This window comes from Pseudonaja textilis, chromosome 1 (genome assembly GCF_049901715.1).
Source record: "Pseudonaja textilis isolate UNSWEBS1 chromosome 1, rPseTex1.2, whole genome shotgun sequence".
NCBI classification, from domain to species: domain Eukaryota; kingdom Metazoa; phylum Chordata; class Lepidosauria; order Squamata; family Elapidae; genus Pseudonaja; species Pseudonaja textilis.
Window position 1 is genome coordinate 202,777,256 of NC_141990.1, and position 27,536 is coordinate 202,804,791.

Genomic DNA, 27,536 nt, shown 5'->3' on the forward strand with positions numbered 1-27,536 from the left:
CAATTAGATTTGTTAATATAGAAATGGCTAGTTTAAACTATGATGTGAAAGTAAAAAGTTGATCCTCCCCTCCCAGTAATTCTGATTTAATTAGAAAAGTCTTTAAACAGGTATAGAAGATTGTCCTGTAACCATTCCTAGTAAAAAAAGAAAAAGAAAAAGAAACACCAGGTAACTTGATGCCTTCAAGTCAGTGTTGACTTCTGGCAACTGCTTGGACAAGTCCATATAATTTTCTTAGGAAGAATTTGGAAGTAATTTGCTCTTGCCTGCTTCCTTGAGTTCAGAGAGGATGACTGGCCCAGAGTCACCAAATTGGCTTTGTGCATCAGGTGGCACTAGAATTCATGGTCTCCAGCCTGGTGCCTTCACCACTATATTAAACTGATTCTCAGACAATTAGATTTGTACAAAACTTTATTTTCCCTATACTGTAGCTTCATTTGGCAGTTATGAAATACTGTTTATATTTCCAGTTGGTTTTAATGTACAGCTTTGTTATTCTTATTCCCTAACCTATTACAGTCAGGACCTCACATCTTTAGCATTTGAAAACCTGGAAAATACAGGTAGTCCTTGACTTACAACCACAATGGAGCCCCAGATTTTTGTTCCTAAGTGAGACACTTGTGAAGTGAGTTATGCCTCATTTTATGACCTTTTTTGCCACAGTGGTTAAGTGAAACATTGAAATTGTTAAGTTAGTAATGCGGTTGTTACATGAATCAGTTTGTCAGAAGGTCACAAAATGGGATCACATCCCGATTCAATTTTTTTTACTACCGGTTCTGTGGGTGTGGTTTGGTGGGCGTGGCAGGGGAAGGATACTGTAAAATCTCCAGTCAGAGGTGGGATTTGCTGGTTCTCTGAACTACTCAAAATTTCCGCTACCGGTTCTCCAGAACTGGTCAGAACCTACTGAATACCACCTCTGCCCCAGGACACTGTAACCATCATAAATATGAACCAGTTGCCAAGCATCTGGATTTTGATCACATGACCATGGGGATGCTGCAATGGTCGTAAGTGTGAGAAATCATCATAAGGCACTTTTCTCAGTGCCATTGTAACTTTGAACAATCACTACATGAACTTTTGTAAGTCGAAGACTATCCGTATTGATGTAAATAGTATGGGTTAACTTCACAAATTAAGAGGCTGACTTTTTTTCAAAGTAGAGCCGAGCTCGGTGTCTAAGAATGGACTGTCCTTTCATTTGCTATAGTTCAACTTTAAATCTGTCATAAGATGGTTGTGAATCAAGACCACAACTCTACCCTTGTAATTAAAGAGGTCTTGAAAAATGAAAGCATAAGTGCTAAATATGTTTCCAGATTACCCCAGGCTATAGGCAAGAGCTCATGTGATTGAATTATCCTTCATTCAATCAATCTGTTTGTAAAGCAATCAATCAAATAGAAAACTAGAGCCCAAAGAGACAGTTTTAGTTAAATCACAGTCTATCTAATTTCTCCCCAGGATTTTTTGGGTGGGTGGTGGTGATGATTTGAGTCACCTAATGATGTTTCTTCAGTAACACTGAAACCTTAGCACTTCGTTACTGTATTTGTCTACATTTGAATTTGAAATTTAATTCTGATTGCTCCCTTTATTGCTGTTTTCAGTTGAGTGGGGACAAATCTCCAATATTCACATAGAATATGTTTCACAAACATCATTTTTGACCCAGAGAAAAGGCTGCTCTTTCTTCTTAAGGTAATGGAGAAGCCATATTCCATTAGCTTGGAATGAGTTACTTGGTTTCATGCCTATAATAAGACACCATAGTTGCTGTCATGTCCAAACACAACAAATATACTTGAGTATGTACTAATGTCACCGACATACAATTCACGAAGGCATAACTTTACTATTAAATGGGAAAGATTTTGATTTGTTTTTAATGTAATTCCTAAGAAATTATTGGGAGAGAGAGGTTGTTTTCAAATCAGGACCCTTAAAATATATCACTCCAAAAAACTGTGTCTGCCAATTCTGGAATCTGGAAACTGCTGAAGGAGCTCAGAATGCAAGTTCCTACATAATAACTTGTGAAGGAAATCCATTGCAAATACACTAGTTTTACTCCACTTCAAACCTGATGTGGATTTGTAAGCAGAATCTATGAATTGCATTTATGAAATGAATTTCCTATATTCAGGAGCTCAATCCTGACCAGCTGAAGGTTGACTCAGCCTTCCTCCTTCTGAGGTGTGTAAAATGAGGACCCAAATTGTTGGGGGCAATATGCTGATTATGTAAACTGCTTAGAGAGGGTGAAGAAGTATAGAAGTCTAGGTGCCAGTGTTTGTTTGTTTATTTGTTTGTTTGTTTGATTGTTTGATTGATTTCTATAGCTGTCCAACTCAACCAAGTGACTCTGGGTGGCTTACAATTCTAAAATTATAAAACAAATTTTAAAAAAAAACAATAAAAACATCCATAAAACAAATAAGCACAAACAGCAGCCTTGATTATTAATGAAGCAATACTAAAGACATACACACACACACACACATGATATAAAAAACATGTTTTTATCATTTCTGAAATGGTAGGCAACGTGCCCCCTCACCAAACTAACCAAATACAGCAAGAGAGGAATCCTGGTTTTGAGCAGGAAAAATGAAGCTTTTATGGTACCTGTGAAGAATGTCCTTTAATTTTTGAACAACCAATTTAAGTGCAAATATTTATAGTATTTCTGATATTGTACAGAAATACTACATAACTTTATCTCTAAGTAGACCATTCTTCTAACACTGTTTTATGGGCTATTTGATTGTTCTTAGACTGTTTTATACCAGCTGTCTTTATTATATACTGAGGATTATAACTGGTAATTTTATTCATCCTATCAAATTACAGTGCATGTTCCTCTGGAGTGGAGAAATGGAGAACAAGTTTGGATTTATTTATTTTTTTAATATGAATTTATCCTAGTCATACCTCACAAACTTTATAACATCAGCATCTGTCTGAATTTTGCAATGTGATTCAATAAACAAACACAGTTGGGAGAGTATATATCGCTTTTTGCATTCAACAAAAATATTTGCAAAGAATACATAAATTGGGAATATAATATAGATATTAGGAAAATGTAGGTATAACATGTAAACTAAATGTGTACAAATTTCACATAGCTATTTTATTCTGGCAGTGAAAATTTTATTCATGAATGGGTCAAGAAGAACTCATATTTTGGAAACAGAAAATTGACAGATTTGCCAGTTCTTCTCTCCTTTTTATTTTTTGCAATAATTTTGTTAAAGATTATAAAGTTAAAGATAAAAGATTTATACAAAAATAAAAAATAAAACGTAAAGACAAAGAAAAGTACAGAGATAGAAAACAGAAAAGAAAAAAGAAAGAAAAAGGAGATATACAAAAGATGGTTCCCACCTCTGTCCAAACAAGTATAAATAATTTTAGTAACTTAATACTTCTGCCAACATTTGCCCCTTCTTTCTGTATCTTATCCTTTATGAATAATCAAATAGTAAAAATCATCATTCAGACCTTATCAGCAAACGTCTATTAAGAACTATCAGAAACATTAACATATATAATTTAACCAAAAGATATCCATTTTGATCTATAATTAAAAAATCCATTTTGTTATCCAAACTTATCACTAAGAAATAAAACAAAAGGAATCGTTCCCCACTTGTAAATAGACAGATTTGCCAATTCTGTTGCCTTTATTTTTGAATCAAATCAAATCCAATAAAATATCAGACCCTATGTTTTTTCTTTGAAGTATTTTTTTTTAAAAAACTACTCATCTTGAAAATTTTTATAATGGCCTTCAGAACATTAACAGGAATTTAAAACAGCTGAATGAAAAGCCATCAATTTGTCATATGAAAATATGAAGCCTTGGAAGAGGTATCTCTAATACTCCCCCGACATTCAAAAATTAAAAATACAAATGTATTAATGTGCTAACTTACTCATCAAAATCAGTTGAAAACTACCTCTAACTAAACCACCTTACTTTTATTTAGGTGAAGAAGGTAAGTTTTTTGAGAACGAAGGTTATGAAAGGTAGGATTATAGCTTCATCTTGAATTTAAATTTGTTTTTTTGGGGGTGGGTTGGGGGAGGTTGAATAAAAGATGAAACGAAAAAGATAGGCTGGCACAGAGAATCATAATAAAGAAATAACTCCCAAACAATGTGATGCTGAGAGAGTCTATATACCAGCAGGAGTTTTAAGGCTAAGGGGGCATGAAAACACTTCAATGGGATGGAACCTCCATCAGATATGTGCTACGAAGAAAAGAATCAGTGCTTCAAGAGAGCCAATCTGATGCATTTCAGGTGATTTCTTCTGCATGCTGGAATAAGAAAGTTTCAAACAAAGATCTCCTTATTCTGGCGCCTCACAAAAAGCTGCATCCAGCATACAAAGCAATTATTTGTTCAGCCCTGTTCTCCTGTGAGATAATTGCATGAATTGTGATGTGTGAGATGAATCTCCAAAGACAATATTTCCAGCGTTCTATTCATCCTTAAGATGAAAAGGGAGAGAGTAGAGGAAAGGAACTATGAGTTGTGCCTCCAAAGGAGGCTCACTCCTCAGCGTATTGGGGTTATTGCATACTTAACCACCACAGGGCATCTCTAAGCAGCCAAAAGAAAAAAGGAAGGATTCTGCAAGATTTATTTGGTTTTGTTATACAAGATGCTGGCAGTAGAGAGCTTTTGTTAAACCTAAAGACTTTTATGAACATAAAATCAAATTAAACAGCACATTAAGGGTACTATCTTTTCTGACTGATGTGCACGCGCAAACAACTCTCATTAACAGTAATGGCAGTTACGCACGCGCATCACTCGGTGAACAGATCCCTAAGTGCTTTATTGTTTTTCCTGGAGATTTTTCTCTATTGGACTTTAATTAAGCTCCTGCTAGGCTTACAAGTTTTTCTTTTCTTTTCTTTTTTTTGGGGGGGTTTTCCAAAAGAAAACAAAAGTGAAATCAGTTTCTTTGCCCAATAAGATTCCTCTCCCCCTCCCATTGTTACAATTATGGCAGAGATATTAAAATTAAAGATCTTTTAGAAATAGGACACCTGTCCTGAAAGGGAAGTCATGCCACACTGAAATAGATTTTGCCAAACTGATGGGGGGGAAAAGAAGAAAAGAGAATGACTCATCCTGTGATGTTAACAACAGCTTGATTGACACAAATCAGCAGGTGAAACTTTTATTGCTTTTGATGTTAATAAACCTGCTGTTGAGGATGCAACTGCAGAATCGCAAACCTAAGCTGTCAAAATACTATAATGATGATGATGATGATGATGATGATGTTATAAACTATTATGAGCACAATGAATACACATGGTTGGGACTGCAAAAGACAAATCTTTCACTGTGTTGCTACTGTACCCAGAGTTTCCGTTTTCTCTGGGGGGAAGCACATACTGTATAATATTCCAAATTATGAATATTAATCTTTCCTAACAATGTCATGTTCTGAGTGCCCGAATTATGAGCGAAATATGTCGGGGATTTTATACACACGCATACATATGCACACACAGAAAGACACATGTAGGCATGTATGTTGTATGCTATGTGTGTTCTGGATGCAACTCTTCCGATCCAAAGGCCTTTTTTGTTTCCTTTAGAAAAAATGCATAGGTATTTAATTAACTCCTACTGTATGTGATGTACTTACTTATTGCCTCCACAAACTGTTCAAAGAAGCAGTATGGGAACAGAGGCTCAGGCAGTTCTCTGAAAAACATCTTGAGTGCTCCGGTGACAACGTGGATGTCCTCCCACTGGCTGTCATCCAAATTCAGCTTCTCTTCTGGGAAAACACGAGGAGAAATGGAACAACTGGTTTTAATGAAACAATTACAAGACACTAATTATTATGTTAATGTTTGCCTACTATCATCAGCAACCGTTAACAGCCTTCTGCACCTAGAGGTTTGGTGCTGTGCATGTTTTTTTTCCCTCTCTCTCTCTCTCTCTCTCTCTCCCTCTTTTCTTTCTATTTTTTTCCCCGTCGGAAGAGAACATTTTCAATGGAATACCATCTGTAGGAATGCAGCTAACGGAAAAAAAACAAAACAAAAACAAAACAACCTCCCTCCACCAAACCCTCCTTCCACTCCTCACCCCGCCCACCCCAAGAAGAAGAGGCACAAAGAGACTGGAACATTGACACAGGATGTCAAATACATCTATTCCCAGAATGCATCAGTAGGAAAAATTAGCATCCCGGCTCAACATGATTCAAAGCTATTTGATTTCAAGGCCAAGGGGCTAAGAGTTGCCAATGATGACCAGCTCAAGGGACCGGTCTAAAGGCCTTGCTGCGCCAACAGGAGACATATGCTAAACACAGGAATACAAAATGAGTTATTGCTTTACATGTGTTACTGTTGCCATGTACAAGGGAATAATGGGCAACCCTTTTCCCCCTACCCCCACCCCTTTCGTTTCATTTCTCTTTTTCTGAATGCAATGCCATCAAGGAATTTGAAGGGGGGGCGGGGGAGATATTAATTCCAAACTTCAAAAATATTTTGTTTGTTTGTTTCTTTTTTTCTTTTCTTTTTTTTTTTTAAACTCGGGGAAGATTCGCCCAGCAACAATATTAGACAGACCCCTGTTGGCCTATCTAAGCTATGCAAAGCTGTCAAAAATGATAACACGCTAAAGACAAACCACACATGCTTGCAAAACTGATTTTCTGAACAACAGAAATCCTTTCTTTTGAAGCTTGACTGAGCTGGAAATTTAAATATAAAAGGAGAAGAAAGGCAAAAAAAAAATAATTTTAATAGAAAAGATAGGGAGATTATTACTTTGCTTTCCTTTGAATACTTGTTAGAAACATCTGGTATTATTTTACAGCAACAATAAACCCCAGACCTGACACAACTCACAAAAAGTGAAAAAGCCTGTCAGTCTGAATTAAAAGGAAACAACATTTTCTATAGTATCACCTGTTCCCCGAAATGACAGAATTCTTTTTAAAAGTGGCATTGTTTTTACTGAGCTATTCGCTTAATATGTCAGCATAAAACTATTGGAGAACAATAAAAATATAATCCCAGTAATTTTGATAAATAAATAAATAGGCCTTATTTAGCGGTTGGTAATGCAGTATTATTAATTGTATGTGGAAATTTTTTTCAAAAAGCCATGTACATTTTTCACTGTAATAGTTACTTTGCTTTGTAGAAGGAATTTAAATTTAACACAGATCTGATCCTCCTACCCACCCACCCCAGCATTAACATCCATGTATCTTTTTAGGTGAACCATTTTTTTTTTACAAATTATTCACTGAAAAGTATTCTTTTAAGTATACTTAAAAAAAAAAAAAGATTTTCGATCCACACAAAAACAATTAGGCTCTTGAAATTTAATAAAAGAGCGAGCTTAAAAACAAAGCAGGCAAATCAGCAAAAAAAAAAAAAAATCCTTCAAGATAAAATTTGATTGATTGTATTTCAACAATTAGCCTTTTATTTATTTATTTCCCTAACATGCCATTGAAATAAGACAGGCAGTGACTTAGCAGGCCAGTTTTACACAGTTGTCTACTCACAATAGCTTTAGAAGGAGAGACCTGGTGGGGTTTACTGTCACTTTAAAGAACAGGGTGGGTTTTCACATTGTTGAAATCTGTCAGATATTTTGAAATGTCCTTCTCACTATGGTGCCACACCCCCTGCGTGCCCTTATAATAAAATTGGTTTTACTCCTGATTAAATCATTTTCTCCCTACCCTCTACCATCCTTCTCATAATGGACCTGTGTGCACTACAGCTGGTGTTCTTCCCATGGTACCAATTCTTACTTTATCTTTTAAGCACTTTGCTGCTAAGATCTCATGCAGAGTGCTTATGTTTTGTTAAGAGCTTCATTCTTAGAGAAATAGCTTAACACATGTTCTAAAAATGTTGTACAACTTATTGCTTTAAAAACACATTTTGAAAATATATAAGCACCATAGCTCTGGCACCAATCTTTAAGTAGAAACCTTTAAAAACAGAACAGAACAGGGAATATATATATATATTTATAAATATAAATATAAATGTATATAAATATATATTTGGCTTTTTTTTTTACTCCTTCCACCTACCCCAATATATTTGGTTGAATAATTTAAAGAGGAATACACTGATTTGAAGACATTATCAAGAATTATCTACCCAGATTTTTGCAGCCTATCCAGATCTTCAAAGAAAAGTGTTAGGAATTATCATCTTGAAAGCAAAGGGTGTCATTTTACCCTCAAGGAATAAATGATTTTTTAAAAAAAGTTTGCAGAAAGGAAGCCTGCCAAATTAAAAGGAATTGAAACTCCCCTTCTTCCTCACCCAAGATAGCCCTTAAATTTTGATCATTAGCCACATTTGAATAAAGCTGAATATAAACTACAATAGGACTTCTTCAAGGGTGGCCTCCTTAGTAGAGGATGTCAATCTTGAATTGGTTGCAGGGGTTGTATAATTTATGCTTGCGTACATGCATGCAAACTGACATGTATGCTATGGAGACTGTATGACAAAATGTGTGAACCTGCAGATAGTATTAATAACCCAGCAAATATATTTAGGTGTTTTTTTTTCTTTGCAACAACACCTGCAAGAAAATGTTTCAATAAATCATCATCTCATTTAAGAAGTCTGCTCCTTCGTGCAGCTTTCTAGTCTGTTAGGAACTCAACTAAGCCTCATTTGTTTTCTTTTAGTTTGCTCACATGATATACAACTGTCCTTAGTTTCTGACACCCAGTCAATCTTTAATCTTTGAAAGCCACCTTTTATATTTTTAAAAGAATGATGTACTTGTCTAAGTCATAAAGTTCCCCAAGCATGCTGATACATTCATCTTGTTTTTCAGTAGCACAAAACCGTCTCCATTTCTGTCTCTACTCGGGCACTGTGCAATTAAGGATTATGATGATAATAAACAATAACAGGATTTGCAGCGTGGACCCATGAAAGAGGGCTATTACTGTACATCTGACTTGGAGCAATGCTGGATCATTGTTTTGTGTTTGAGTTGAAGAGTGCTCTAGGTCATAAGTTAGCCAGTTCACGTCCCCTACTATTAGTGGAAGATGAACAGACAAATTGTTGGTATATGTAAGGTCCCTTCTTGAGCAAAGGAAGTGCTTTATTAGACTTCTGAGTATGAATGAGAGAGGATGTGAATATGGCGAATATGAATTTTGGTCAAAGCTAAAAAAAGGAGTACTGTATATTCTCCTTAGTAAAGAAAAAGAGAGAGGCATGAACATGTACGCACACACAATCACACATAGACAGAGAGAATATCTCATCACTCCCACCCATACTCAGAAGGGAAGGTGCAAAGAATAAAAATAAATAAACACAGACTGAAGCAGAGCAGGAATAACTAGATCTGAGCATGGAAATTTTCTTTCTTGGAGAGTTCAGGTATGTGGAGATCTGGAAAATGGATCAACTGATTTGCAGCAATATTATTTTCTCTCATCCAGCTGGTCTTAAGTTGTATGTTCATAAATCTATCCAGCATTAATAGAAAGGGGGTCTATCTCTGGTGCGTTTTCCTTTCAAAAGGAGGAAGTGTTGCCCGCTGAAACACCTCCCCACTAAAGCAAGGTACCACAACACTAAACAACAGTAGTTTATTTTCTGAACATTTTTGGAAACAATCCCCTCTCGTCAGTTGAAAAGTCCATCTCATGTCATGTTATAGTGTTTTAGAGGCATCCCTGCTCTTTTTTCAATGTGTGTTTGTGCGTGTCTATGTGTATATGCGTGTGTGTGTGTGTGTGTGTGTGTGTGTGTGTGTGTGTGTGTACGTATTAGATTTATGGGATTCTGAAAGGGGCTTCCTCTCTATTTTGGTTCTGGAAACTGCAATCACAGATAAAAGGTCACAGACCGTTTCCTAGGAGATATTCTTATATATTGTCTCACCTAGCTAATCTGATTCCTAAGGGATCCTTTTTCAAATGTTCTTTCTGGAAGAAGAGACAGACCTTAATTAAATCTCTATGTTTGACTAAATACATAGGTATTCCTAAGCCCATTCCAAAAGGTGATGCCTAGCTGATTTCGCTTATCAGTCACCCACTGGACATGCATTAATTCTTCTATCTGCTTTAGAAGGGCAATATTCCCATCTGCCTTTTTTTAAAAATAGATATCTCAAAATCTATTTCTAGAGACTTTCGTAACTGTTTACATTTGCAACATCTTGTAACATACGGCAGCTTTCTATGCATCTTCCTGTAATTTACATAAAAGCTTGTGTAAATTATTGGAAACCTTTTTTTAAAATGCAAATCAACCTGCTTTTATTCTTTGGTATGTATATGCTATATATGTATGTATATGTACAGTAACTAGACTCCTCTGTTCAGGCTTTCCAAATGCAAATTCCTTCAAAGTCATTTTTAAAAATATGGTTACCACTATTTCCATACAACTTCTAATAGCCTACCTTTTTGTCGGATGTGTGTTGCTGGGGATTCATGGATGTTGGATTTGGGAAAAACTACCAGTAATGGATTTCACACAGTGGTGGTATTCAAATTTTTGTACTGCTGGTTCTGTGGTGGGCGTGGTGTGGCTTGGTATGGCCTGGTGGGCGTGGCTTGATGGGCATGACAGGGGAAGGATACTATAAAATCCCCATTCCCTCCCCACCCCACTAACCTGCTTTCCAGCTCCATTCTCCTGTGCAGAAGAAGACCCAGCTAATCAGCTGGGACTCCAATCAGCTGGGACTTGGGAGGCAGTGAATAGATGGGGGCAGGGCCAGACAGAGATGGTATTTGCCGGTTCTCCAAACTACTCAAAATTTTCATTACCAGTTCTCCAGAACCTGTCAGAACTGGCTGAGTACCACCTCTGATTTCACACTGTTGCCTCTAACTCTTGGTAGGTTAGGATGACCCAAATTATCTTCCAGGAGAAACTAGATTGGAGGGGTTTTTTTTTCCCCTTACACTCCTCCCAGATTTCTTAATATACATTTTTCCAGCCTAAATCCATACAATCAGATGAAATCCAAATAAGGATGTTTGGCAATTGGAAAGTGTATATATACCAACAGAAAATGTCTTGTATGCACACTGGATTTTGAATACCAGCTGATGATAATGTAATGTAACTTGTCAATTCTAAACCCATAAGAGTAGTTTTGCAGAGCCTTCATAGGACAGCCAAGAAAGCCGTAATGATGAATAATTCCTTTTTAAAGACTCCATCTTTTTTCCCTTTCCAATGAAACAGCCATATGGCTACAAGGGACAGATCAGATACACGTCAGATACACTGATATCAGGCTAGTCTGATATTTGATTTGCAACAATACCCAATTAATTTGCTTCTGGACTCAAAAGAGTATTATGGAGATGGAGGTAAATATTTTATCTTCCATTGGATGCTTTGACAAATACTGTTCTGAAGATGAAGGTTTGGATTATCTATGGTAGCTAACAGCTGATTGAGTTCTCTTCTACCCTTTGATCATAGTATCAGTTTCCAAAAAGTTAGTCTACCTACTATGATGGTGCATCAGAAAAGATCACCCCAGGTCACCAATAAAAGTGAAACAAGGCTCAGGTTGTTTTGGAATATGAGCTAGGATGCTTCTTACCATTAATGCAAACACTGTATTTAATTTCTCTGGAGTGTTGGCATCTATCACTTCAAATGGGTGACTACTGAATGGAAAATTGATGCAGCTACTTAACAACACTTTGACGTAAATAGATGTTAATACAGATCCAAGAGCAAGAACATTGCCTATGTAGGCATTCATGCATTACTAGAATACCCATTTCCATGGTGCTTTCGGCTACATTAGTGAATAACTGTAACTAAAAAGCACATGCTCAGTGCCTGTTGGAGAGCTTTTGTTTATTGCAGTTCTCTGAAACTTCAGTTCGTGGACCTGAGGGCAAGCTGGAAAAACCCAGTATTGCTAATTTAAATCTTAATTGGAGTTAGAGGGAAATAAGATTACATTGAGGTGTGCTTAGTCTTGGAGGGATTCCACTGATAGCATTGAATCACCCCTATCGGAGATTAACTCTGCCATTGTCTCTGCATAAGCAAGTTTACTCTATCCAGTGAAACCAAAAGCAATTCAGAACACGCACACACACACACACACACACACACACACACTTGTTCAAAAGATTTCTTGAAACATGCTTAACTGACAAACCAAATTAGACTTGAGTCATTGTCACCGCACCATTATTTAAATGCAGACAGATATATGGAAATATGAATAAATGACACAGGTAATTATTATCAAACTACCATGGGGCTATCCACGCTTCACCTTCTTTGCACACCATTTGAAGAACGTAGCACATGTATAAATAGTTCTCATCTTCAGTGATTTTGATACACTGATTTTTATAAACAGCTGCAATGTTAGATACAGTAGCTTGCACTGATGTGACTATAAAAATTGGGCATAAACCAGTTGGGCACATTCGGTTTACTATGCTGGTTCACAGTTTGCAGTCTTTTCATATTAAGTCAGAGCTGCACAAAATTTTGACTGTAGAACTGCCTGGACAAGAACAAATACAATATCTGGAGCTGAACCCAAATTTCATAGAGTGCTAGTTGATCATCTGCTGGAGGGAGTTAGGAGCTGTCATGCCTATGCATTGCTCAACCTAGTCGAAGAATCCTCTCAACGTACTTGCACCAGGAACACTGAATATATAGATTCTCTCATTGGTTATTTTCTTGGTTATTTTAGGGGGCGTGCATAAGCGCACCAATCGTGCCTACCATCCCTGTCCTATTGTTTCTTTTTATTTTTCTTATAAGTATCTATCTCATGTATTCAAAACTATGTTTATTTTTATACCTGTATCTTGTAAGCGATTGACAAATCAAAAAAAAAATATCTATAAGAGAGAAAGAGAGAGAGTGTAACCTGTTTCAAAAGGAAAAGTTGTCCAGAAATTCTCAGCTATCAGCAATCTGGAAAAAAATCCAATATATGGAGCGTAGTAGTATCCACAGTTCCTTCGAAACCCAAGAAAATCAACATCAGTGTTAGCAAGGCTGTTACATAATATGTTCAGGAGAATGGACTACAAGGTTCACAGGTAATATAGTTGGCTTTATTCTTGCACCATCGTTCATTGCTCAGAGTTTTGACTGACTGGAGTGGCTTACAAATACAAACAAACAAACAAACAAACAAATAAATAATCTCAACAGACTTGAAGGATGAGCTGGTTATTTGGTGTATAAGAATTAGATGAAAATGCTGTATTAGTGCAAGAGAAAATATTCCAAACATATAGCGTTGGTTGCATATGTGTTGATGTGATCTCTGACAACCTATAAAAGAATCAACCAACCAACAAGCCACCAAACTTAGAATTGCTACAAATGACTAAAGCACATGTATGTGTTAATCTGGTACCATCCCATGTTATGGAATTATAATTCCAGAATTGCTTCCCACTTGTTGAATGCATTGCTTCTAATCTACGAAAAGAATTACAGAACATGAAGAGGGAAGCAGTAGTTGAGTGGCCTACAAGCTTAATAATTCACATAATTATATGTGGAATAAATAATCCTGAAAGTCCCTGTCTGAAGGATAGTATTTTTTATAGATGGCATCCAAAGGTCAGCAATACTGGTTGAGTTTTTAATATATTTCTTATTGATGGATAAATATGTAAAGAATCGGTTAAAGTAACATGGATAAAAATGAAAGTCCCAAAGCTAAAGCAACTGAAAGATTTGGGTCCCAAACTCTTTTTTGTTTAAATATTTGAAGGATATTTTGAAAGAAAGGAATTGAGGAATTGGGACAAAACAGGGTCTCTTTGTCTATTTTGATGCCCATGACTTAAAAATATCTCCATGCTTCTTGTCAATTTTAAAATAGGCTTTGCATGAAGGTAGTGCAATATTAGTATCCTGACATACATATAGTTCCTATTCTTTTCAGTGTTTTTTTTTTAACGCAGCTTCTGTTTCCCTGTTGTCAATAGTCCTTTCATTCTACAGCAGGTTTCATAATATTTAACAGACTTATCCAAAATCCCAGTCAATGATTGCAGGAGATCCATGGGTCAGGAATTACTCCAGGCAGAAAGTTCCTCCGGGGATAAAACAAATTATTGTAATTGAGATTCAACAGCAAAAAGAGAAAGAACAAAAAATAAGTAATCTATTCACATTTGTAAGATTCAAATGGCCAGAGGTTTTTTTTTTTTTTTACAGTTTCCTATTAAAATGTTGCTTTGTAACTTAACTGAGGGACAAAAATAGGTGTAAAGCAATAAAATAAAATACATCAATTGTACAAAGGGATTACAGGGATAAAATGAGCAGCGGAGATAACCAGAATAAAACTTGATAATGAGCCCTGTACATAATTTCTTGCAGTCATTAGGAAAAAAAATGCTGTCAAACAGCTTGCTATATCACATTGAAATTATGAATATTAAAATGAATAGACAGTGGCTTCAATGGTTGAGGCAAACAACCCAAAATATGAGTGAATTCTACTAGAGAATGGAACTAGAGATTTTTCTACCCTGCAGACATTTGCTTGTTGCATCGTAAAGCAGTTTTTTCCAAACTATGTTCTGATTTTTTTCCCCTGAATTCAGTTTGGGTGATTCTATCTGTCTGTCTGCTTGTCTGTCTGTCTGTCTATCATTGACATATATCTCTTGCCTTCTCATTTTATTTACTGAATAATTATATTTGATTTAATTTGGCAGTGCCTGAAAACCAAGGTAAAATTTAAGGCACAAAACAGATTATTTTCCTTTTCCTTTATTGTTCACCCTATTATTTTATTAGATTTTAGATTAGATTATTTATTAGATGTTTTTGCAAGGTGATTTGAAATACTTAGCATGTGGAACATCAATTTCACAGGGTCCAAGTATACGCATAATTAATGAGGGGACCTATAAGCAATATATCCAATAATATCCAACTGGATATTTAACAATATTTAACTTTAAGTCACTTGGCACATTTCTGGATTTCACAAAATTGGTTCTTGTTAAATCTGTGTTCATAGGATTACACTTGCACAACTGCATTTGAGTAATGTTACATCCATTTATGAAATAACCTCTAGTGAGAAGATGCAATATTGTTCTATTGTGAACAGAAAGTAAATGGAGTAAGGCACCTGAAGTATAGATATGTTATTCAGTATACACAAAGGTGCAAAAAAAAAAAGTAGCCATCAAACCAACCATAAGATCCTGGTGGTGAATGTGGCTGTTTACACACTTCAGAAATGGAATATTTCATTTTTGTCAATACATGGTGAGCTCTGCCCCTCTAGAACAACTTGCACATTCCTAATTATACTTGACAAAAGGAATAAGCCTGAGGAACAGGAGGAAGAAGATGGACAATAATTCAAGACAACAATCAGAAATCTGAGTCCAGTTCAGAACTGTAACTTCAGTAAATGTCTCAGACAAGACCCTCTCTAGTTCTCATTAGTAGAAGCACATCCATATTTGCCAGGTTCTGTAACTATAACCTTTAATAAATATAGCATTAGAATGCATAACATTTTCCTAGTCTGATCTACCTTGAAGAGCTGAAACTAATAGAGTAGATACTGGAGAAGGTATAACTTGATACAGATCATGAAATATATCTTGTGACTTTTGCTCTATAGATATATTGCACATTTAGCCATTGTTGTCTCTCAGAGTTGCTGCCAAATTCTATTTTTTAATCTGATGGAAAATATTAACAAAAATATCAAGAGAGTACTCATATTAATTCATGTTTATTTATTTTATTTTATTTTATTTTATTTTATTTATTTATTTATTTATTTATTTATTCTTGTCAATTGCTTACAAGATAATAGGTATAAGTAAAAACATAGTTATGAATGCATGGATACATACTGTATTAGAAAAATAAAAAATAAAAGAAACAATAGGACAGGGACGGTAGGCACCTTGGTGCGCTTATGCACGCCCCCTACAGACCTCTTAGGAAAGGGGTGAGGTCAATAGTAGACAATCTAAGGTTAAAGTTTTTGGGGTTTGGGGAAGAAACCACAGAGTCAGGTAGAGTATTCCAGATATTGACCACTCTGTTGCTGAAGTCGTATTTCTTGCAATCAAGTTTGTTGTGATTAACCTTGAGTTTGTATCTATTGTTTGCTCTTGTGTTGTTATGGTTGAAGCTAAAGTATTCATTGATAGGTAGGACATTGCAATGTATGATTTTATATACTATACTTAGATCAGACCAAAGGCGACGTAGTTCTAGGTTTTCTAGGTCTAGAATTTTGAGTCTGGTGGCATAAGATATTCTGCTACGAGTAGAGGAGTGGAGAACTCTTCTTGGGAAATATTTCTGGACTTTCTCAACTGTGTTAATATCAGATATGTAATGTGGGTTCCAGATTGATGAGCTGTGTTCGAGTATTGGTCTAGCAAATGTTTTGTATGCTCTAGTTATTAGTGTAATATCACCAGAAAAAAAGCTAAGTAAGATTAGGTTAACAACTCTTAACGCCTTTTTGGCTATGTAGTTACAGTGGGCTCTAGCACTTAGATCATTAGAGATGAGTCCTCCAAGATCCTTGACAGAGTTTGGATCACCAACAAGGTCTTGACTATTCAGCCTGTATTTTATTTTCTGATTTTTTTGCCAATATGTAGGACAGAGCATTTATTTGTTGAGATTTGAAGTTGCCATTTGCTTGACTATTCTGATACATAGTCAAGGTCTTTTTGAAGGGTAGCAGTATTGTCTGTGGTGTTGAATAGCTTTACATCATCAGCGAAGAGAATGCAGTTGCTCTTAATATGATCACAGAGGTCATTTATGTAGAGTATGAAAAGAGTTGGTCCTAGAACACTGCCTTGAGGGACACCACTGTTGACAGGTATAGAATTTGATAGGACACTCCCAATTTTGACCATTTGTTGTCTGTTTGACAGGAATGCTTCTATCCAGTTATGCAGGTGTCCAGAGATACTGTTAGATTTTAGTTTTAGGAGTAGTTTGTCATGTACCACTGAATCAAAGGCTTTACAGAAGTCTATGTAGATTGCGTCTATTGCTTTGCCCTGATCGAGTTGTGTAGTCCATATGTTTTTGCAGTGTAAGTGTTGCAGATTACATGATAGTTTTTTCCTGAAACCAAATTGTTTATTGGAGAGTAGGTTGTTTGTCTCTAAGTGGAGGTTGATGGATTGGTTAATAATTGATTCCATGACTTTACAGGTGATGCAGCATAAAGAGATTGGTCTGTAATTTTCAACTAGGCTGGGGTCTCCTTTTTTGAAGATGGGGATGACCGTGGCTTGTGACCATAGGTTTGGCAAGGAGCTGGTCCTGAAAGATTTTTCAAAGATTATGCTTAGAGGTTCAGCTATGACAGTGAATAGCTTTTTAAAGAAGTAGGCACATATTCTGTCCGGTCCAATAGATAGAGATGGTTTTAGATTGCGTAGTGCTTTTTCAGCATTGTCTTCTGTAAAATTGATATGTATTAGATCGTTGTAGTTGTCTGTGGTTTGACTAGGAAATACTGGGCATGATCCATTGCTGTTTACAAATACTGAGCCAAAGAATGTGTTAAAGAGGTTGGCTTTAATAGTGTCGTCATTGCAGTCTTTACCATTAGTCCTTTCAGGGGTGGGATGGACCTTGAGTATTTTAGTTTGTTGTTTACAAAATTGTAGAAAGCACGGGTGGAATTGGTGTGTAGAAGGTTTTCTTCTTGTTTAATGTGATAATTGGTGCATTCAGTTGTTGTCTGGTGGCATAACTTTTTGTATCATCTATGTTAATTGTATTCAATAAAACGATCTAAATTATACCTGAGATTTGTCCTGGCTCTGCCCATTTTTTTCAACAGCCAGCATGCCATTGAATGAGTATGCATGGGCTTTTTCTACATACAGTAAGTACTTCATTCTCAGAGTACAGACTTTAGTTTATGCCTGCTTAATTATCATAAATGTTTCTTCCCTAAATCTGTCATTAAATACAAGGTGGGTTTCTTTTATAATATTTTGCAAACTTAAATAGATTTCTTAAAATATTCTAACAAACATTAACTAGCCTTTTCCAGCCACAATCTGGTCCCCATCTGGTGCTCTCCAGATGTTTAGAACTACGCTTCAGACTGAAGAAAGCTGCATTAGCATATAACAAACAGGCAAACGATGCTGGCATCCTATCCAGGTCTACTTAGCAGTAAACCCAATGGAGTTCAATAGCTTTTGGATACCCAAATGCTGAATGTAAATATGAAGGACAGGAATATCCTTGCTTGAAGTATGTGACTTGATAATTACCAAATGAAAATACACTGAGCTTTCAGAATAATTGCCTCACCTGGATTGTCTCCCTTGAATAAGACTTCAATGGTATTACAATATCAGTTACCATTTTACCAGTGTCACAAAAAGGAGTTAGAATTAATCAGGTTATCATAAAATCCCAAACTGTCACCACTGGAGACAGGCCACATCTCATCACAACCAAGAGATCTGAATTTCAGTCTGCCACTAAAGATTAATTTCTTAGCTTTGCTGTCCTTTAGTTTGGAAGAGCCCACTGAATATCACTCTCTTCCTTACTTTAACTGTTTTTGGTTGACCCATGCTACATTTCAACTTCTGGGACCCTTCTTCTTTACAAATCTGAAATAACTGCTGAAATAGGCCCCTTAAGTGTTATGTCAATTTGGTAAGGGAATGTGGTAGGAGAGGATGGGAGAGAAATGGGACTAAGGATCTGCCCTTGACAATGTCTTCAGAATGGTTATACTCCTGAGATGATGCTGTGCTTGCTCAAGCTTGCTGATCTTGCTTGGTCTTTTGAAGACTCTTAACTGTTGCCTTAAGAATTATGAGTATTTGGGGCATTGTCATGGGGATAGATCTAGTGCCAGACATTCCTACAACTCTATAACATGTTCTTCAGGTAATCACTGAAGATAAGAGAACATAGAAAAACAGGTCTAGGTAATGGTCTCATGAAGTGGAAAATACTACATAGCTTGGGCTAGTTGTTCAAAATGAAAACTATGTTTTTGAAATACCATGTTCTGAAATAAAGCAGAACATGTAGAAATCTTTGGAAGTCCAGTTTAAATAATTGATACTAAAAGAGACATACCAAGATCTAACATCCAAAGAAAGAGAGATATAATGATTTACATTTAGCGTTATGAGTCAACTGTTGGTCATTACAAATATATAGCAGCATGTCTAAATTATAAGATTGAAGGAGTTTTTAGTATTTCAGCCATTTATTTTCTGAAAATGCTACTGCCCATAAAAATTGAAAATATTTTATGTTCATGAATCTAGGAAACCATGCAGTTGAGAGTATCTACCACCAAGAGGCCATATCAGGGAAAGAATATTTGAGATTTGGCCAAGATGTAGCAATTTAAAAACTGAGAATATTTCTCCCAGTTAACAACTAACATTTTAAAAGAAAACAAACTGTTAAGTTTAGCTTTGATTTTGATTAATGGCACTTTAGGAAAGGGGAATTTTTTTCTACTAACAATAAAAGTATAATGGCATTTAAAGCTACAACAACAAAGACTGCTAATTTAACGTGGGTGAACTACTGACTAATGGTATGGTATAGTTGTCCATATAATTCTCTTTAAAAAAATATTGGACCCAACACTGAAACTACTGTCTTGGAAGGAGAAATATAGGTATGTAAATTAAAATAATTTTAATTCCAGGTGAAATGTGCTTGCAATCTTGCATACTTTGGAGGAGGGTGTTTAGATAACTTTTGCATATTTACTGAAAGAAAGCTCCACAGGATTCAACACAACTTTCTTCCAGGTGTATATCTTATTCGAATTGACTTCAACCCAAAACAAAAAGTTAGAATTTTAATTTCCCCTGCTTAGCCAAACTGACTGAGTGCTAGGGAGAAAGGAGAAAAGTCAGAAGACCGATAATTGAAGACAGAATGCTTGTGGCATAGTCAAAAAAGTTCTGGTGATAGAACAGGTATTGACAGGGAGGGATAAAAACAAACAAACAAGAGAATGGTTGTGACTTTGTGTAAAATCCCAGATTCTTTAAATATTAATGCCAGAATACAGGAAACACAGAAGTGGCACTTCAGTATAAAAAAAGTTGATCATACCTGCTCAAGAATTCAAGACATGCAGGAATAGCAATAGCAATAACACTTAGACTTATATACCACCCTATAGTGCTTTTACAGCCCTCTCTAAGTGGCTTACACAGGCAGCATATTGCCCCCAACAATCTGGGTCCTCATTTTACCCACCTCGCAAGGATGGAAGGCTGGGTCAAGTTGAGCCTGGTGAGATTCAAACTGCCAAACTGCTCTTGGCTGGCTGTCAGCGAAGTAGCCTGCAGTACTGCGTTCTAACCACTGCACCACCAAGTCTCTTATTTGGTTATCAAGAGTATTTGGATTAAAATAAGCGGGGGAGAGAGAATTAAGACATCACTATTGTTCATATCCACTACTGACCAGCAAACTGTGGATGATTCCCCCCACCGAAAGAACGTGATAGATTTTAACTTTGCTAACATCTCCTAGAAACAATGTCTGTTGAACAAGTTCCTTCCAGAAAATTCTTGACTGTTTTGCTGTCCTTCAGAAGTAAGAAAAATGCATGAGAGAATTAAATACCTTTAGCTAACAGGGAACATTCAGTAGAAAAAGTTAAAGTAGTGGGAATGTTCTACAAAAGTGACAGTGTAATGTTGGAGGGAAACTATAACTGAGCCTAGACAAACTTCTGTGGAACTACAACAGTTTCAAAATGTGAAAAATCAGACAACTGAAGCGGAAAAAATCAGTGTAATTTTATAGACACACAAATATCAAAAATCTGACAATAGAAAAGGTCCATATAGCAGGTTGAAGGAAGAACAAGTCAGTAAGGAAAAGTATATATAGGAATTTGCAGAGAAACCCAATTTTTAAAAAAGTGATTTTAGCAGAGAATGCAGAGAACAATATAAGGAGCTTCTTCAGATGTGTTCAAAACAGAAGAAATATAAAAGAAAAGTACACCAGCTGTTCTGTAAAAAGGGCAGTTAGAGTAAGAGATTTTAAAAGGCAGAAGTACACAACTCTGTTTTTGGCTTGGTCTTTTCTGAGAAGAGGATATGCATTCCACTGGTAATTGTGAAGTGCTAGTTGAAAGAGCAGAATTCCATCTTGAACAATGCCAACTTTGAATGAATTCAAATTTCCACAGTTATATCAAAGCTCTAAATTTCTGGATTCTTTTTTTTAAAAAAATAAGGAAGATTATTATTATTATTTTTAAAAAAGTCTTCCTTCGGACAGTATGCATGTCAGCCACTGCTACCATTGTTCATTCATTGGTTGAAAACAATGAAACACAATGATAGGTTTTTGTTATAAAATGGGCAGAACAATGCCTGCCTATATTTTCCTTCTTGAATGTCTACAACTCAATCTTAAAAAGGGGGGGGATGGGCATCTGAAGCAACATTAATTGATTGCTCTGGAATCTAAATAGCAAATCGGTAAGATATAGTGGCTAGGGTGACAATCCAGAATAGAGAAGTCTACCTTTTAATCCACACAAGGAAACATTCTGAATCTCAGAGTGAAATTCAACCTATTTTACACGTTTGTTGTTAAAGGGATAAAATGAAAGAAATCCCCATGTAAGCTATTTTAAGCTCCTGGAGAAAGATGGAGATAGAAATCTAAACATTAATTACATAATGAGTATTTTATAGTATTTGAAGATAAGCAATTTGGTGCACACAGTCCACATTCTGAAAGGTGTAAATGAGAAGAGATTAAGGTGGGGTGGGGGGATAGGAATCTGCTATTTGTCTGCTCTCATTTGGGAAAGCACTTCCAGTGAATTTCTGCCTATCTGGAGAAGAATCTGAAGAATGCTATGAGATTGTAGAGAGATGTGTGCGAAGCTATGAGACTCAGAAGTTAAGAGAGGAAATTAATTAAATGGGCCACAATAACATTTTGAAGCCACACGGCAGCCAAAGTACAATCCATATTTTTTGCAGGGCCTTTTCTAGTTGCATATCTAGCAGCTTCAGAAAAGCAGCTTCTTTCCCCAAAGCAAGGTCTCTTTTCACTATTTGGGAAAGTGGGATTAATTTACATTTGTATCTGACACCTATACTCAATGTTGTCCATCTAAAATGATGCACATCGAAAGATTGCGTATAATACTGTTTCATTTTCTAGTGTTATGAGAGGAACGTAGATACTTCTGCTCTTAATATTATGAAACATTTTTGTACAATAAATTTCATTGTACCATGAGAATTAGGGGGAAAATATTCAGGTGTAAGCTCTTGAGGATTAATCACAATCTTCTACTATTAAGCTTTTATGATTGAACTGCTAGTTTCCATATTGCCATTTCTAATAACATAACATATCCAGTATGATTTTTTTTAGTAATCATTGTATCAAAAATGGTTTTTGAGACTGAACAAAGTTTGTGCACTTTTCTGGGTTGGATTCATCAAACAAAGTATATTTAAAGAATTCAAAAACAGAAATTCCTTATCTTGCTACTTATATGCTTAAATATCTAGAGGCATAGGTTTCACCAAGATTTTGTCTCCTCTGATCTGTGAAAAGTGGTAATATGGATTACAAAGCTTTTTCTATGATATCTTTTAAGGGCATTTCCTAATACTTTGTTATGAAAATTGCTACCATAAAGTCCACAAAGATGAGCCATCACCAACATAGGCATCCATAGTAGAGACGGAGGTAAGACCACAATGTATGTCACCACATAAACTCTGTCCCTCATGTACTTTGTGCAACAATGTACATTTTGACATGATAAGTATTATGACAAATTGTGGTTGCCTTTGTGTGCTGGTGCTGCTCTATAAAGGCTGCTATGGGAAGGGTCTGCATTGCTAATTTCCCTGAAGGTCTACCTTCCCTGAAGATAGTTTTTATGCCACTGGTTGGACTTATGCAACATCTTAAACATTTCATTTTGACTAGAAACTGATAACAGAAGGTCATAGGTTTGTACCGTACTTCAGTTATAACTCATAAGTGAAGTTTCACATAACAATTGATTAATTAATTAATCCATTCCTGCTCAATAAATTAAAATGATAGAATAATAATTACCCACTATCTCATGAAAGAGTTTTGCAAATTTCTGAATTAACTCTAAAAAGTAAAAACCACACATGTGCATGCACATATGTGTACAAATACACACACACACACACACACACATTTTTGATTAGGGATTGTTGTAAAGGAAAGGAAAACAGACTATATGCCTGTAGTGCAACGTATGTTCTCAAACTGTTCGATTATTTCATTTTATAAGCCACTCATTTCAACCTCATGATTTTAGGGATAAACAGTAGTTAAAAACATAAAATAGCTATAATTTCACAAACTGAGGGCAGCCAATACAGCCAATGTTGAAGTTGACCAGATATTGGACCAAATTACATTATTATTATTATTTAATTAATTACTACTGAAGTCTGATTTAAAAAATAAATCTGAAGAAATTCACCCAGGCATTACTGCTCACTTTGATTCCTACCTATCTCTTGTCCATTAATCTTCATAAGTCAATGGTACTTCTATTGATCAGACTTTTATTTTTCAAAGTCATTGCCTTCTGAGATAAATACATAGTATTTGCATAGTATATGGAATTACTTTTAGAAGACTAGTGTTGCATGTGTATCTGCCTATTTTCACTATATCACTATATACGGTATTTGTAAGACTAAAATCAGAATACATTTTTTTTCGCTCAGTAAAAATGATTGTGCAAACCCATGCTCATTTATTATTATTGTAGCAAAAGAACATCTATAGGATGCTTTATTTCATAACTTGACACAGGATGGTGAATCCCTAATTTTGGTTCCACTCAAATTTCTCATTCATAAATTTATTAAGGCAGGTTTGACATTAATTTGGGGTTATAGATTAAAAAATAAACCCTTTGCACTAAAGTTTAGTACACATTTATTTCAAAAACATTCAGATGCTTGCAAGCAATTCCCCTTGTTTTTGTAATATTTTTTTTTCATATATATTTTGGATGGATTTTTTTAATATAATGATCTTATGCATATTTTCTAAAGTTGTAATTCTTATCAGAAATTTGGACTCAACAAGTTTATCTCTCACTTCACATTATTTTTGTTATTTATTATATAAAAAGGAAATGGACTTATTCTGATGCTGACTATCATCTGCCTGTCTGTCTGTCTGTCTGTCTGTCTGTCTGTCTGTCTATCTATCTATCTATCTATCTATCTATCTATCTATCTATCTATCTATCTATCCATCCACACATACACAAATGTGAAAATTTAAAGCCAAACGTAGATTGTGGATCATTTATAAACCAATAGAATTGAAATTGTAACATTATTTCCAGTATGAAAAATGTAAAGAGAGATATAAAAATTGGCACACATCAGCTTTTCAATAGATTATGCATATCTGACTTTTATATTACAAGACAAAGAATCTGCGTTTCTCAAGTATACCAGGCAATTCTCCCACCTACTGATGGATTTTAACACGGACATGTATAGATCTCAATACAGATTGATCAGCATTTGAAGAGACTGAATGTGTAATTGCATTTGGTAATATTAAAACCGAACTGGGGATTTATGTTTTCTTTGGGATACAGAATTCTAAGTTTTGAGGCAAGCAGACAACAAAGCAGTTGAAAGAAAGATAGCATCTGCTTTTCTGTCTATTCAAGCTGAAGTTTTTCATTCTAAATGCAAGCAATGTTTCCAAAGTTAACATAATTAACTCATAACAATCCTGGAACATCATAATATAGGGTACAGATGGAAATTCAAAGCTTTAAAACTGTAATGTAACTGCAACAGGATTATCATTCTTTATAAAAGAACAAATCTGAATGCTAATCAAAACAGGTGTTGATTCTGATGGTTGTAAAATCATCAGCCGGGTTATTTTATGTATTAACTGTTTATGAAGCACTTCATTCATTTTTTTTTAAAAAGTACAATCTATGACTACGCTAATGTGATAAGATTAAAACGCATGACTCTGAACATTGTTTTCTAAATAAAAATACTAGAAGTTCATTGGTTGAAGATTTCTGCAGCCCCCTTCTTGTTGTTACCTTCCCTCCATGTATTGATTTATGCTATTAATTATATGTATACAAAATCAAGAAGGTTTGCAGGAAAGTGGCAATTCCAGTAATCCATTAGTGCTAACTAACAATTTGCTTGGCAAGAATGTTTTAGTCCTTAAAATGGACTAAAATTTTGAGAAAATAATGTCATCCGAATGTGAAAAGCATGGAAAAGTGGGAGGATTAGTTCCTACTGCTTAATGTGTTATCATTTCCGTGGTGTTCATAATAGCTGAAGCCTTTCTAGGCAAGATCTTTCATATTAAATCTAGTGCTGCATTAAATTCAGGATAACCGGTCTCGGGGTCAAGTATCATTCATCATTAGTTGAAGTGACATTTGCAACCCTTCTCACAGCAGCTGCATGAAAGGATAGAAAAAGGTATTCTTAAGAAGGACAGGGGGTAGAAAACAATCCCAGCACTATCTGGCAGCAAGGAAACAAGGTGCCACAATGTCAGCATGGTAATGTGCTTAAATTCAGTGATGTCATTCTTCTCTAACCTCAGGAGTCACAAGGCATAAGGCAGCTGCATTCCTGAACTTTGTAGCGCTGGTGAAGATAAGTAATGGCTGGATGTAAATGAATTACATTAGTGTGGCTATGAACATGGCTCTGTGCATCTAAATGATAATTTATATCAGGATCCTGTTTGGGGTTGTTGAGACTTTTCTACTTGTTAACAAGGCTGCCCTTGTTTTCGTGGTATCCTCCAGGCATAATAGATTCTGGGAAGCTATGGCAGATAGCCTTTGAGACGGCAAGACCACATTCCAAGACTGGATCATAGAGCACACTAGCTAAATTAGGACTTCTAAAGGTTGTTTGGCTACATGGGTTTCTTTTTTTCCCCACACCAAAAAAGTTCTCTTCCTCTCTTGTGCTCTGCTGCGATGCTTGCTTTCTATCAAACACTATCAAAGACAAGAATGGGCAACGTGCAGAAATCAAATGGATCTGTAATCATCAGCCTGAAAAAGAGAATTCAGCACGAAATGGCTAGCACTAATGCTTTGCAGTCTTTTTGATATTCGTAGTGTAAGGCAAGATATACTTTATATAACACTTGCTTTTAATTATGTGAAATGCGATCTCTTTGGAATTATGCACATTTTTATACTGGATCTATTAAAAGAGCATGCTGTCTGATTTAGTGGGTTTAGAGCTAAATTCTCCCTCCCACAAGAGGTTTTTATGTTGACGGACTAGTATAACATGCGAACGATATATGATTCTTCCTATCTGAATTGTGTTTCATTGATTTGCGTTAATTCATCATTATTGTATAATTCATTAAGTGCTTTAAAGCATATTGTAAGTTAATTGCATCTTGACAGACAGAAAATAACTCATTAATTTTACAAAGAACAATCTGAGCCTGTTTATCAGAATGGCTTGTAAGATTATTGACAGAACATTAGAACTGAGAGCCTCTGCACATCTCCATGTAGGTAAAGTACTTTAATAGAATTGAACTGGATCACATGCAAAATCCTGGTGGCTATGATGCAACCTAAGAAGTAGGCCATATTAAAATCAGTGGGCTTGTTTCTTAATTTCTATGGTTAGAACTGTATAACATAGCATTTGACTAGAGACCTAGCACATGCCCTCCAATCCTTTCCTTCATCTATTTAATCTACTGTCAAGTATCCCAAAGTGAAAGCTTCACTATGTCTTGTTGAGCATTATTTTTATGGTAAGTGTGCATTTTCTGCATCCTGCCTGTCACTACACTAAAAATCCCTTTGTTAATTCGGTGAGAATTCTGTCAAAAGAACAACGCAAGCTTTGACCCTTGAAATGCTCTCTTGCTGTTATTTTCACCTCAGAGTTAACTCAGGAAATTCTTCAAAGGCATATAAAAACAGCAGATCATAGCTTGATTTGTTTGTCATTTTTGTTTGTTAACAAAAAAGGATCAAATCAAATTGATCAATTTGATGATTTTACTCCTCTTCTTAATCACCATTAATGTTTTATGCAGAGGTGGTATTCAGCAGATTCTGACCAGTTCTGAAAAACTGGTAGTGAAAATTTTGAGTAGTTCAAACAACCAGCAAATACCACCTCTGACTGGCCCTGCCCCATCTATTCTCTGCCTCCCAAGTCCCAGCTGATTGGAGTCTCAGCTAATCAGCTGGGTCTTCTTTTATTGCCTGCAGAGGAGAATGGAGATGGAAAGCAGGTTAGTGGGGTGGGGAGGGAATGAGGATTTTGCAATAACCTTCCCCTGCCATGCCCACCAAGCCATGCCCACAGAACCAGTAGTTCAAAAAATTTGAATCCCACCACTGCTTTTATGACATAGTATTTAAAAATAGCAAAGGAAATATCAACA

The 27,536-nt window shown here is 35.8% G+C and overlaps 1 protein-coding gene across 2 annotated transcripts in view; it reads right to left on the bottom strand.

Moving 5' to 3' along the window:
* ARHGAP15 (Rho GTPase activating protein 15) overlaps nt 1-27,536 on the bottom strand; it is a 470,287-nt gene that overhangs the window by 80,042 nt on the left and 362,709 nt on the right. For both annotated transcript variants that reach the window (XM_087920289.1, XM_026717802.2), the window contains one exon: nt 5,693-5,827. In XM_087920289.1, coding sequence (XP_087776415.1) covers nt 5,693-5,827 — 135 coding nt within the window. The remainder of the gene's footprint in view (nt 1-5,692; nt 5,828-27,536) is intronic.